The sequence below is a fragment of the Amblyomma mixtum genome, chromosome 7, assembly GCF_055824585.1.
Source record: "Amblyomma mixtum isolate Tamu chromosome 7, ASM5582458v1, whole genome shotgun sequence".
In the NCBI taxonomy this organism is placed as follows: domain Eukaryota; kingdom Metazoa; phylum Arthropoda; class Arachnida; order Ixodida; family Ixodidae; genus Amblyomma; species Amblyomma mixtum.
In genome coordinates, this window is record NC_143018.1 from 109,527,303 (window position 1) to 109,540,123 (window position 12,821).

At 46.5% G+C, this 12,821-nt stretch overlaps 1 protein-coding gene across 1 annotated transcript in view; it reads right to left on the bottom strand.

Moving 5' to 3' along the window:
* Positions 1–537: 537 nt before the first annotated feature.
* The window catches only part of LOC149337180 (uncharacterized), an 87,409-nt gene continuing 75,125 nt past the window's right edge, over positions 538–12,821 (bottom strand). Inside the window, exons 4-9 of the mRNA XM_089553369.1 lie at positions 12,614–12,820; positions 9,346–9,789; positions 8,067–8,366; positions 2,971–3,315; positions 1,789–2,130; positions 538–962 (exon numbers count right to left, since the gene is read on the bottom strand). Of these exons, the coding sequence (XP_089409495.1) occupies positions 748–962; positions 1,789–2,130; positions 2,971–3,315; positions 8,067–8,366; positions 9,346–9,789; positions 12,614–12,820 (1,853 nt within the window). The 3' untranslated portion in view covers positions 538–747. The remainder of the gene's footprint in view (positions 963–1,788; positions 2,131–2,970; positions 3,316–8,066; positions 8,367–9,345; positions 9,790–12,613; position 12,821) is intronic.

Here is a 12,821-nt window from a genome sequence, read left to right on the forward strand (position 1 = left end):
GTACATTAAAGAACCGTAGATGATCTAAATTATCGACAGCCCTTCCATTCGTTGCCACTTCCTTTTTTTTCTTTTACTCTCTTCATGGAGCCTTTCTTCACGAATCAGCTGAAGTTACACACCAAGAGGGGGACAGTTCTGCGCTCCTACATTCATTATAAATAACTTACCTGTTCTTTTATTGCTTTCGTGTTCTTCCCGAATATGAGCCAAGCAAACACACGTACAACCCGCTGGTTTCCTCGCGAATAACTACTATATTAGCAAGGAGTACAGAAACCTGCATGGGCTAATCGGCACGGAGAAGAGGAGAAAGACAGAAGGGTCACGAATAACAATCTGTACGAAAATGGAACGCACAGTAAAGAAACACCTGTACTTTTACAATCAGTCAATGGTGTATACAAGATATAGGTTGCTTTCCGATAGAAGAAGGGATTATCATAGAATGTATTTACTGCAATGTCCTGCGTTTGTTGTACATCAAGAGTATCATGGTATGCGTTTGTTTTCTATGACTGGAATCATATAAATTGCCGTTGCAGAAACTGACTTTTCATATGCATTTCAAACACTACTGAACATTGCAGGCACATGAACGCGCAAGTAAAAAGCACATTTGTCCTCGCTATGGGTAGGTGAGGAACAAGGTAGCACTGTATGAACACGGGAACCAGTTGGCCACAGTTTGCGCAGGAAGAGGCAGGAAGGCACTTGATAAGCGCGCGTACTGCTCTGCCCGAAGTATCAGCTCCACGGAGTGTCCGAGGCGATGTATGACTTGTGTTCGGCGTGCTTGCGGGCCGCCGAGGCGCTGCGTTGCCGCGATTTTCTTCGGTGGCACTTGAACCACAACGCCGAGCCGATGGCCGCTAAGCCTAACGTGGCGGCTGATGCAACACAGATGAGGACCACGATCGTGTTCACCACAGGTTGCTTGGTGTTGTCAGGGCCTCTTTTTACTGCAATGAAGTTCGGAGAGAAGAGTAAGAAGTGTGATTAGCTGTAATATGAAATTACAGACTGAAACAATTAAACCATTTAATAAATAAAATAATAAATAATAAATAAAAGGGTGACTGCTGTTGCTTACAACAGGTCTTAAATAAGGTTCAAGGCGAGAACTTTGCAAGTGTTGCCCCGTAAGGAGCAAGCCGCAATGAAGGCACAGGATGCAAGAGTATGAAGATCGACGTGATGCTGTGCAGCGTTTGGCAGCTATATGCGGCTGTGAAGATACATCTCTCAACGGAAAAACGAAGTTCTTCAAAATTTTTAATTCACCGCCTGAGTACAAGTGTTTTAGCAGACAAGATATTCGCGCACAGAAGACAGCCAAATACGAGCGTATTAGGGTACATGAATCATTAGTTTCGACAGTGAGAAATATGTGGTGGAGGTTAGTGGCCACAGCGTACTCTGTGGAACTTGTTTAATATGCGCAGGCGTTACAGTCCGCGACAAACCCCTAGTGAGAGTACAATAAAGTGATGTACGCATCAAAGGCCAAATGATCACCTAATGACGATGATGAAAGGTCTAAATGATTAAATGAGTGTCAAACGTAGAACTGATCCCTTTTGAGGGATGTGTGCCACTACCATTATAGAACAGGTTTGGGACACTGAATATTTTTATTTCTGTGGCTTGGGCTTCAAGAGCTCGAAACAACACCCTAACGAGAATTGCTGTTCGTGCGCTATGCAAAATATTCCTTGGGCTAAATGCAGGTTGGAGAACATCCACTGCTCTTTCTAAAACAAAATGTAGTATTCGCCTAAAAGGTACCTGTGCGTTCCCGGAGCGTCTGGGCCGGCGCCAACGTCCTGGCGTAGGTTGCGAATACGGCCATCTTGTGTTCGAGCCTAGCAACCACCAGGTAGTCGTTGGCCGCTCTGAGGCCAGTTAGGAACACTGGATTTTCGTAGCCGTCGCCACCCTCGCCGGCCCAGAAGCTTCGCACAGAGCGATTGCCAGCGGTGGCGTCGTATAGTTGCACGTGAAGGCGAGGCAGCGGCGCTCCAAGGACGTCACTTCCGGCTTGTCCTCGACGGCCGGAAGTGCACGTCAGGGAGAAAGACGTGTCCGTGTAGTCGCCAACCGTGCAGTCGAGGCTGGACAAGCGATCATCTGGGATTTTGAAAACAGAAAAAAGAAGCGAGGTGAGGTTCAGAGAGAATCGAAAACTAGAAGTTCCCGATAGCTACGTCTGATGGCACGCCCTCTATAGTAAACTGCCGCGATCCCGATACAATAACCTCCGCTGACGCCTCGGATATAGCCCGAATTTATACACAAGCACTCTGTTAAAGCAGTGGTTAATTTTGACGTTGGATATCAGCAGGCACCTATATACAAATTAGAGAATAAAAACATTCACGTTCTCTAGTTTTTTGTTCACGCTTATTCTGCTTGTGTAGTGGGGGAGGCAGAGTACTGGATACTGAGCTCAGGTTAAAAATTCGGAGTTTTATAGGGGCTGCTTTCAGGGCAAGCCATGATTTGTATGAAGGTGCGTGGGCCAGTCTCCACGTTAACTGTGATGCCCTGAGACAGTACATTTACAATGCGGTTGACGCCTACACCTTATATTAGTCATCATCAACATCAGGGCAGATACAACCCCAAGGAAAAATGCGTCTCCTACTGATCTGCAATAAGCTCTGTTCCCTATCTTCTCTGCCCACCTGTCTGTCCACCGTCTCCTGCTCTTAAATCAACGCGATTATGTTAAAAACCATATGTTATCGCTATCCGCATTACACCCCCTGCCCAAATTGATTAATTACTGCATTTTAGCTGGAATATTAATTAGCGTGTGTTCAATAATCTATTCTGCACTTTGAGTGCCTCGTACCGTTACCTTTACCGATTTACTTCCCGTAGCTCGCTGCCTGATCCTCCAATGGACTACAACGTATATTTCGTGTTCATTTCCTTGTCATTAAAGAAACGAGTTGAAGCCCTTACGTCTCAGCTGAAAGTGGAAGCGGCAGGGGTCTCGCTGCACGCCCATCGAGTTCCTCGCCCAGCACAGAAGCGTTGCGTGGAAGAGGTACGTGTCCATCAAAACTTCCAGCCGGTTCGAATCCGGTTCTGACGGCCGCTCTTGATCAGTATCCTCTCCGCCACCGTGATCGGCCGACGCAGCTCTCATCCGCATGCGGTTCCTCTTTCCAGCGTTGTCTTCAGCGACCCAGAAGTACCGCAGTCCCTCGCTGGGATCCGCTGTCACGTCGCAGGTCACGTTCAGAGGTTCACCGGGTGTCGCAGCCAAGACCTTGTCTTGGCTTGTTGCTATGCATCGAGGGGAGTCTGCAAGGAGCGGACCGTGTGAGCCCAATACTTCTAAATTCGCTAGAAGATTCTTTTCAAGAGAGGCGTATATATGGAATGCTTAGATTATTATAAATTGGTTTTAATGCCGTGATCGCCGCATGGTCAAACAGGGCCACGACAATCATGTTATCTGGGTGCCCAAGCTGAGGTCGCAGGACGCTTTTTTGCAGCAATTCACCCAAGAGAAGTTGATCACTAGGGCAAGAGAAAGCTTGCTTGTACATACGTGTTGAAAAGCTGCTCGGTACACTGCGGACTTGAGAATGAAACCCCGCATCTATCGCATATGGGGCGGATGCCCAATCCTCAAAAACACCGATGCAGTACACACTGACGAAGTTTGTATCACATGGGAAAGATACAAAATTCCGTTCCCATTGCTACTGCTTCCTAATGGTTTGAATGCAATTTTCATATGATGCTTATCATATCGTGTGGAGTTCGTATGTATTTAGACTTATCAGCATGCGTGTTACGTTTATCCCGTGCATATGGGCTCTCAGTGTGTTCCATGTGGTCAATTCATAAATCGTAAGAAAAGCATAGTGATTATGGAAATCCTGATAGGGAACATTTCATCAGGGTTGTGTGATGTCACCTTTCAATGAAGGCCAGGAAAGGATTAGGAAATATTGCTGTTTGCAAGAGAGAAATCCTCTTGGGAATACACGCAAAATACCCGCTTTCTGCGCCTGCGCTTCAGGGGGCACTTTGGCTCTCTAAAGTACTGCAAGGCGAAAGCCTTTCCTGGCGCACTGTTTATTTATAATTTATTGTTTATTTTTCATATTTTTTTTTTTCATTTTATTTTTATTTTGTTTCGTTTCTTATATTCATTGTGTTTTATTCTTTTCTTACCTTATTTCCATTGTTTTATTCCTTTTATTTTATTTTAAGAAACGCATGCATTCAGTAGATGCGCCTTTACTCATGCTCAAACCTTGAGCCTTCGTGGCGGAGTGGTAGCGCCTCCGCTTCAAATGCCAAAGGCCCTGGTTCAATTCCCAGCCTCGACAAAGTTTCTGTAGCAGTGACTCCGCAAGTACTGACGTCGAAACGCGGACAAGGCTGCCGACACGGCTGCCAACGACAGCATGAAGCATTAAAGGCTTTCGTCTTAATAGGATGGGCCATACGTGTTAACCAAGAGACCTTTCAAATATTTTTAAGCGCCTGAAATTTCCTCCAGGTCGCACTGCCGCACAATCAAAAGCCGGACGTCCGTACCGGTAGCATTATTACCGAATGCGTCTGCCCTAGCACCTATCCTCCGGGCACCTACTTCCACGTCCTCCCCAACCGATGAGCCTAGCCGACCGCTTCTGCGGTTTCGAGGAATTGCCGACGATTACAAAAACAGTCAGCGCCAGTTCCCTCCCCTGACAAAAGGGCTGTCGAAGGCAGACGAACGCATTGAGCGAAAGCTACAAACGAACACCTACTGGCATACAGTTTCTTACTATTTCCTAGAGGGAAAGCTGGCAACCAGTCTATGGGAGTTGGCATGGAGGCCCCTCGAGCACACTTCAGCCACCATTGGCACTCAAAGCATCATGAGGTGGTGAGCTACCGACTGCAGAACTACAATTTTTGGCCAAAAAATAATAAAAAATAAAGCTTTTCGATAACTACAAATGTCCCAACAATCAATATGTTGTCTTATGATTGCAACAAACGAGCAGAAAAGCATTTAAGTGCAAAGTTTGCCCAAAATAAGAGATGGCTAGCTTTCCTATCGGCCAAGTAATGAACACTACAAAAACTAATATTTCGTAATTAACAGGCGCAGTTTTCAAAACAAATATACTTAAAAAAAAGGTTTTTGCTTAGATGCATTAAGAGGTTTTTTTAAAGGCATTTCGAAAAGAGGAACCTTTTATTGGCGTCTTGTACTGTTGCGGTTTGACTACTATGTCTTTTGCGCACTGCGTTCGCGCGAAAGCCGTCTGCGCACACACGAACAGCGTTTTCGGAATGAATCATCTTAGTAATGCCACTCCGTGTTCTCAAAAAATACGACTCACCCGCAACAACTAGCTCACCGCCCCATGATGTTTTGAGCGTCCGTGGTGGCTGAAGTGCAGCGCCGCCAGCTTTCCCTCTGGGTAATAGTAAGAAACTATGCGCCTACTGGTGTCCCGCAATGGCCGCTCGCTATGACCCGAAAATGAATGTTTTGCGCCCACACTGTGACGAGATCTGCTCTCTATCCCACATGGTGCGGGCCTGTCAACTCAGTCCCAACTTCCCTCCCCCCCCCCCCCCCCCCCCCCCCCCTAAAGAGGCCTGGGAGACATTTCTCCTCGAGTGCTCGAGTGCGACGGCGCAAGAGGCAGGATCTTGCGGCATCCGGGACTAGGGACGCGGACCAAGAAGCGGTCGGCATTCACTGTCTGCACTGGCTCATCCTCTATACTTGATTAATAAAAATTTGCTTTCTCTCTACCGACTCTGACAAGAAGGCGTTGTACAGTTAGGCTGAAGCTTAGACTGCGCTCTTCAGCCCCCTTTTTGCTGCTCTTCGTCCTGGAGAAGAGAGAAGGCCTAACGGGCCTTGCTATCCAAAGAGTGGGATAGAGACCAAACTGTAGCAGACCGTGAAAGACCATCAATTAGAGACGACTGGCTCAAATCGCTTAAGGCAGATGCAGTGTAGTTGGGTTTTTGGTCGAAGAAGTATTCCGGTGGGCTCTGAAGTATCTATTTTAGAGCCCTGAGTTGAATTACACCCATCTTAGACAGGGTGAACTCCTGATCGCTCAGAACGGATGAAGAGATTGCAAGTGCAGACTACAAATTGCCTTGGGTAGGCAACAGAACCTAGCAAGAATACAAAAATCATTACTGGCAGTAATATGAAACCCATTAGTAGAGATAGCAACTGGATGAACTTGAGAAAAGACTTGAGTTGGAGTGGAAAAGATTGCCTCCAGAATACACGGGGTTCCGACTGGAAAAAAGGAAGTCTTTGGGGTAAGGAAAGACGTAGCAATTGCCTTACTTCTCCTTACCCGAGCCATGAAGGAAGGAGCGATGGAGGAAGTGAAAGGAGGAAAAGAGAAAGAGGTAGCGTAATAGGAGGCTCCGGAATAATTCGGTCCCCCTGGTGTTTTTTAGCGTGCGCTGATATCGCACAATACAGAGGCGCGTTTTGTGCTTTGCCCTTTTAAAACGGCACCACTGTGGTTAGAGAACCCTGTATGACTGAGTGCCGCTCTCTCATTTCCTTGCCGCTACCTCTATTTTTTTCACATTGCCGCTCTTTTAAGCTCTCTTATATAACGTGCATGCTGCATTGCTCCTACCTACATGGCCATGTGTGCAAAGTACGCTACGCACTGCCACGTACGCACGGTGTGCCATTAACGTACGGGTATCTTGATTTCTATTGTCCAGGAGAGCTTGGAAATTGAGTCTCGTACCGGTGTGCGCTGCACTGGGGTCGCAAAAGTGTTGCTCCGAAATGGAGGCGCAAACATGCAATTCCTAAAATACATTTTGCCATTCGGAATGTGTATTGCACCAAAACAGAGGCACCTAGTGTAGTACATATCGGGTGATACTGCTGATCATTTACTGCTTATAAATAAAAACAACGCTTGATGGTTACGTGGATGCTCCGTTCACTAAATATGTGTAGGGGTTGGCGGAAACAGTATAACGAGATAGTACTCGAGGCATGCGGCTAATTAGCCGAACTTTATTCTTATTTCTTGAATTATTCTGTTCATAATGCACGTTGCAATCGCGATCTTGGAAACTCTGTTGATTCGACACTAAGGTAATCTACAGAGATTCCCCATGTGAGTTAGGTCTTGAGCCATTCATCAATTACTTCCCGGCTTTTTCTCAGTTTGTGCCCATATCCCACGCTCACTGAGCGTCGTTTATCGCAATTAGGTGTGAAAGAGAAGAAAATTGATTGATGAATATTTCAAGACTTTGCAATTTGACAATTTATGCAAACCGGATTAGTCTGTATTCAACAGTCTTCGAAACTGTGATCACAACAGGTAGCTTCAAATGAATATAGACAATGTAATCAAACGCATAACCGTCTCCACTATCCAGTTACCAAGTGTCCGGCAAGCCCAACACACACTAAGTCAAGGAAGCATCCAAGTGATGTCAGTAGTTATTAAGGCGAAAGCCTTTAATGGCTCATACTGTCGCCTGTTAGCAAAGCGTGTCACAGGCATTTAACTCGGGAACTAAAAAAGATAGAAAACCAAAGGTTGCTTAAGATTGAGGAGGAACAAATTAACCTAGAAGCCAAGTTTGATCACTGTAGGTTCATTAATCAATTATAGGCAAAAATGTCGAATTTGCGTGGAAATAGCGCGGATGTCGATGTAGCCATGAGAACGGTGTGACGTCACATCCACTGGAAGTGTTCACGGCATAGTGAAAATTGTCACAGAATGGTCGGAAAAACGTCGGATTTTTGTCAAATTAGATGGAAAAATGTGTAATTAAGCGACATTAGACTCAAGATCTCTTAAAGATGTATAATTTGGGTATCGATTAGCTACGGGAATGATGTGAAGTCACATCGACCGTAAGTCGTCACGGCATAATGTCCTCTGCTTTCGCCTGTGAACAGTTTAGTTGCCAAAGTGTCCTCGCAATTTTTTTATAAAAATTTAAGGGAGAAGAAATAGTCACCCGGTATTATTATTAGCGTAGACGACGTGAGCCCACTTCCTTCGATATTCTTTTGCACTCACGTCTCACACGGAGCTCTAGCGGCGGGCTCTCCGTTGTCTCTCCGTCCGAGCTGGTTGCCCGACACGTGTAGCGGCCGGAGTGAGTGACGTTCACCCCTCGGATGACTAGGTAGCGCGAGGTGACGAGCGCCTCACCCGAGTCACCCGTGAGTCCCTTCACCGGGTGTCCATCGCGGCGCCAGGAGAGCATGGTCACCTTGGAGGCGGCCAGTACCGAGCACTCAATGTACACGTCAGTTCCTTCGGCGATGTCGCTCGCGTTGAGACCCGCACCTAGCCGCACGCTCACCTCCGTTTTGTCTGCACGGCATTGCGTCGTTCTGTTGGGAACGCTTAGGGTGATTTTTGTAGAATCGACCACTCAGGGGGTCCGCGAAAATTCCGTGCATCCGAGTCAGTTATGGAACTCATTGTATACGGCATATTAGCAGCCGGCAACAATATTTAGCGTAAAACACGAACATGTGCCGCGGCGTCTAAGACGCGCTCGCATCTTTCTCATAACGTTAGTGGTGACTGTACATGAAGTTAATGAAACAAAATGGTCATATATTCCGCAGAGGAAGACGGTACATAGGCAACTATGCTCCATTTGTTAAACTCCTCATTCACATGAGGTATAATACGGAGCTCAAAGCTACCAAATCCGTCTAGGAGCGCTTCCATTCTCTGTTCTTTTTAATGGATCCTCGTTTGCAGTTATATTTAAGCTTCGTTTTGAGCGGAATATTTTCTTTGGTAATCAAACACTAGCTTCGGATGACAAGTGTTGCATGCTTCATGACGAGTACCCGAAGCGTTGTTTTTCCCTACTAATAGCAGAGTGAGTGTTTTTAGGAGTCCAGGTTTTTGGCAAGTAATTAGAAGCTCAATTAGGAAAGGTCGTAGACCCTATCAGCAATTAGCAACTTGGAGGCTGTTCAAAATACCGTTACTTGAACGTTGCACTTTGCCGACTGGTATACAGAATACATGTCTTGACCGTTATAAAAACGTTATCGAATTACAGACTCAGCATTACCAGGAGTTCGTAGTAAACAGTTCTAGTTCCATTCGCTGCCGCTACGTATCGCATGGCTTTATACATTAAAAAGTAGCCCGTTGACATCATCCCTGGCATAACAAAGAAAGGGAATAGCCGGTGGCTGCAGAGAAGAATGTGACTGGCGCCTAGCCTTAGCGACACTGGCTAGGCGCTTTCCCGAACTCCTGGTAATGTCTGACATCACTGGAGTGGTAGCTTAAGCTCTTGAATCTGTGCCTTTAAGCTCTCACTCACGTGACGTGTCCATTTTGAGGAAGTGGCTCATCACCCCAAGGTTCTCGGGCAGGTTGCCGTTGGTAGCACGGCATTCCAGCAGCCTTTCAGAGTGCACTGCTGGAGGCACGAAAAGCATGCTGATCGTAACGTTGCCCTGCGTCACGCTGCGGCTGAATGCCGGCTGCACGGGTCTCCCGTCGAGAAACCACGTGATGTTTGCAGCAGGTCGGCTTCCGCTGGCCTCGCACTCGAAGCTTCTCGATGCGGTTGATAGTTGGGACGCATCGACCGAAGCCGAAGCAGCAGCCCCGTTTCGATCCTGAGCGCCTACCGACACGGGGCCCGACTCAAACGGTGTAGTCCTTGTTGGTAGTGAGGGTAATGCCTCGGTGAATACCACCGAATGAAATACATTCACCTTCTGCAGAGGCCAGCTCCATATAGTCACGGCTGTGGGTGCCACTGCGGGGGTAAACCAGTGATCGCCGTCACCGTTGTCATTGTTTGTGCAAAGATCATCAATCCTGTACTCAAGAGTGCGCGAAGCTAATTAGAGTGCTGGTGTTTCAGCGCGATGCCATAGCTTTGGGAAGCAGATTTGTGTTCCTTATGGGTGATAAAGTTTGAGATACCACGACCCTTTCACATATTTAAGTCATGTTTGTATTTGGGACACCTCAGTTTATTTTAATTTCGGAACAGCTACCTAGCTTCAAAGGTGCGAACAGAACTAAACGGAACACATTCCGGACTTCTAATCCGTATCCCTTCTTGTCCGTTAAAAATCATGCTGGCAGTTATCTCGTGTATAATTACTGACGGACACAGAATACCACTTTAGTTGCTCAAGTACAGGAGTGATTGCATTAAGAACAACATAGTGCGCAGGTTATGCTTAGCTGCTTCTCAGCATCTCTAGTTAATTTGTGGGACTTTAAGGCGGATAAGCTGTCATGCTCCCACCAGGAACAGAAATTGGATTTTATACAAAACGGTTAGAAGAGATAAAGGCGCAGTTTATGAAAGAGAAGCTTAGGGATGGCACGATTAGTGAAACTATGGTGTGCTGCTATGAACGAAGCGAAAAAAAGAAGAGTAATTGAAGCTGAAAGGTGGGTGATGCAAGCGAAAGGTTCCTTCGAAGAGTCAATGGAAAATACGACTTTTCTGGGAAAAGGCAATCAATGATATGGACAGTTCTTATAAATTTTCCTTTACTTGTAGCAAATGAAGAAAGAGGAACTTTAAGAGAAGTGTAATGATGTTAACTTCGTGATGCCAGAAATGAAATTGACAAAGAAAACTATGAATTTTAAAACTTATTCATCGGCCGATCACAATAGCGCGCTCAGTTCACGCAGTGTTCACGTACAATAGAAAAGGCGGTAACAAAAATAGCTATCAAATTTCCCGTTCATCTGCTTTGTATGCAGAGTAAATGATGATTCACTGTGTCTTCCCATACTGCTTTGTCTCAAAAACATGCCCCTTGTGCCCGCGTGCGAACAGTAAATATATAGATACAATTCCTTACAAAATGCTGCTTTTTCTTCTTAATCTCTTCTGACGAGAGCTAACCCCTGTGCTTTTCTAAATTAGTGGAGAGGACACACAAGGTGGATAATGAAGGCCAGGAAGACATCGGAAAGTTGTGTGTGATAAAAATGATATAGGTGACCAAGGCATATGGAGGGTCGCACATACTGCCGTAGTTGCCATCCCTTTGCTTGTTTATTTTTTATAGTTTCTTCTTGTTTTTCAGGTGTTTCAGCAAGCATTCTATTTACACTGTGCAACGAGTTACACTATGTGACTTCTTCTAATTGTTTACATCTTAAGGCTTTTAGCATTTTCGCTCCCTTTTCCCCAATTTTTCCCGTGTTTTCAGAGCGTCTTTTGAAATCTCAGTTCTATCTCGCCTGTTTCCAAAATCTCTCCCTGTTCTCTATTTTTCGCGCTAAAGGAATTGTGCCTTTCTTGCTGGCAGTTACTTGCCTTTTACATTTCGACTTTTATTTTGAGCGTTTCTATTCCTCTTTCGAAACTCCATATGAACAAACCTTCTTTCTGCCTGAGAGGTGAAGAGGAAGCGCTGAGAAACCCGCGCAAGTCAGGCCATACTTGGCTAGAGAAAGGAATAGCCCATGAGAAGAATAGCCTCTACGACAGCTGTGCTTTGCTGCACTCGAGATCGCGAGCCGTATGAGTATCAGCGATGTATATATATGGTCCGCCGGTCACGGAGAGCGACAGCAGTAACATGAGACAATTCTGAAAGCAAAACATAATACCACACACTCCCGCCATTTGTAATTCATAATTTTTCGTGAATCCTCTTTCTTTCTGCTTTATTCATCCAAATTAGCCTCGATCGCTGTGGGCTCGATGGAGCTTTCTAATGGTCGTAGTATTAGGGGCCGCCGTCGTAGCTGCAGTTATCTCCAAGCTAAGCCGTTATCTAAAAGGGCAGTGATGCTATCACTGGAATAGATGGCGCTCTAGCCGACTGGCCGCCTGCTTTGGTCACAGAAAGAAAGGCATTACAGGAATGACGTCTCTCGAAGAGGACGCCGGGTTCATACTTATGAACAAATTTAGTTTTACTTACGCTTCTCTTGTGAAGGTACCCCAAGAAAATACTTGGCTAGAGAAAGGAATAGCACATGAGAAGAATAGCCTTCGCCGCACCCTTCGCCGCACCATAAAAGAGGTCTACCTCGAGCTCCGCCTAGACAAACGCCTTTACCCTCCCCCTCATCCATCGCTCACGGTGCCGGAGGCTCGCCTTCTTAGGAACATCCAAATGAATGCAGTTATCACCCCGTCTCGCCTCTTTCTCTATCGCTATCGATCAGACCCTTCCTGTCCTAACTGCCCCTGTATCTATGCGGACCTGGCCCATTGCCTCTTCTATTGCCCGGCTGCTCAGCAGTCGGGTTCCTACCCCCCACGTTCTTTATCCATCACCACCTGGCTCGACTGGCTTGGCGCTGAAGGGGAGGAAGAACAGCGACTTCTGGTCGCCCAGGCGGTCGACATGCTCGGCCTGTAAATTATGGCCGAATAAAGGTCTTGTACTACTACTACTACCACCCCAATAAGATTATGTGACCAAAGAAATACTTCGAACAAAAGAAACGAAAAAAATCTGACTCAAAATTTTGTAGAATTTTGGACAATGTAGTAAAATGTGGCCTGCCAGGTGTCTTGTGTTCCTGCGCGCATGCGGTCATATGGGCATCTAAGGACGCGTGCGGGAACACACAGATTCTTTGGGCGCTCTTACGAAACATGTCGACGAGCACCGTCACCGATGCTGGGAAGGAGACGTCACTGGTTGCTGCGCAGGTCAGGTTCGAGTGGAGGTGGCCCCGACGCAGTGGTCCCAAAGTGACGAGGCTCTTCCAGCCACCCCGGGATGTCGCCACTGTGCCGTGTGCCGTTCTGAGTTTCACGCCGTCGTGGTACCACGTCAGCGTCAGGTCGTGGTCGCC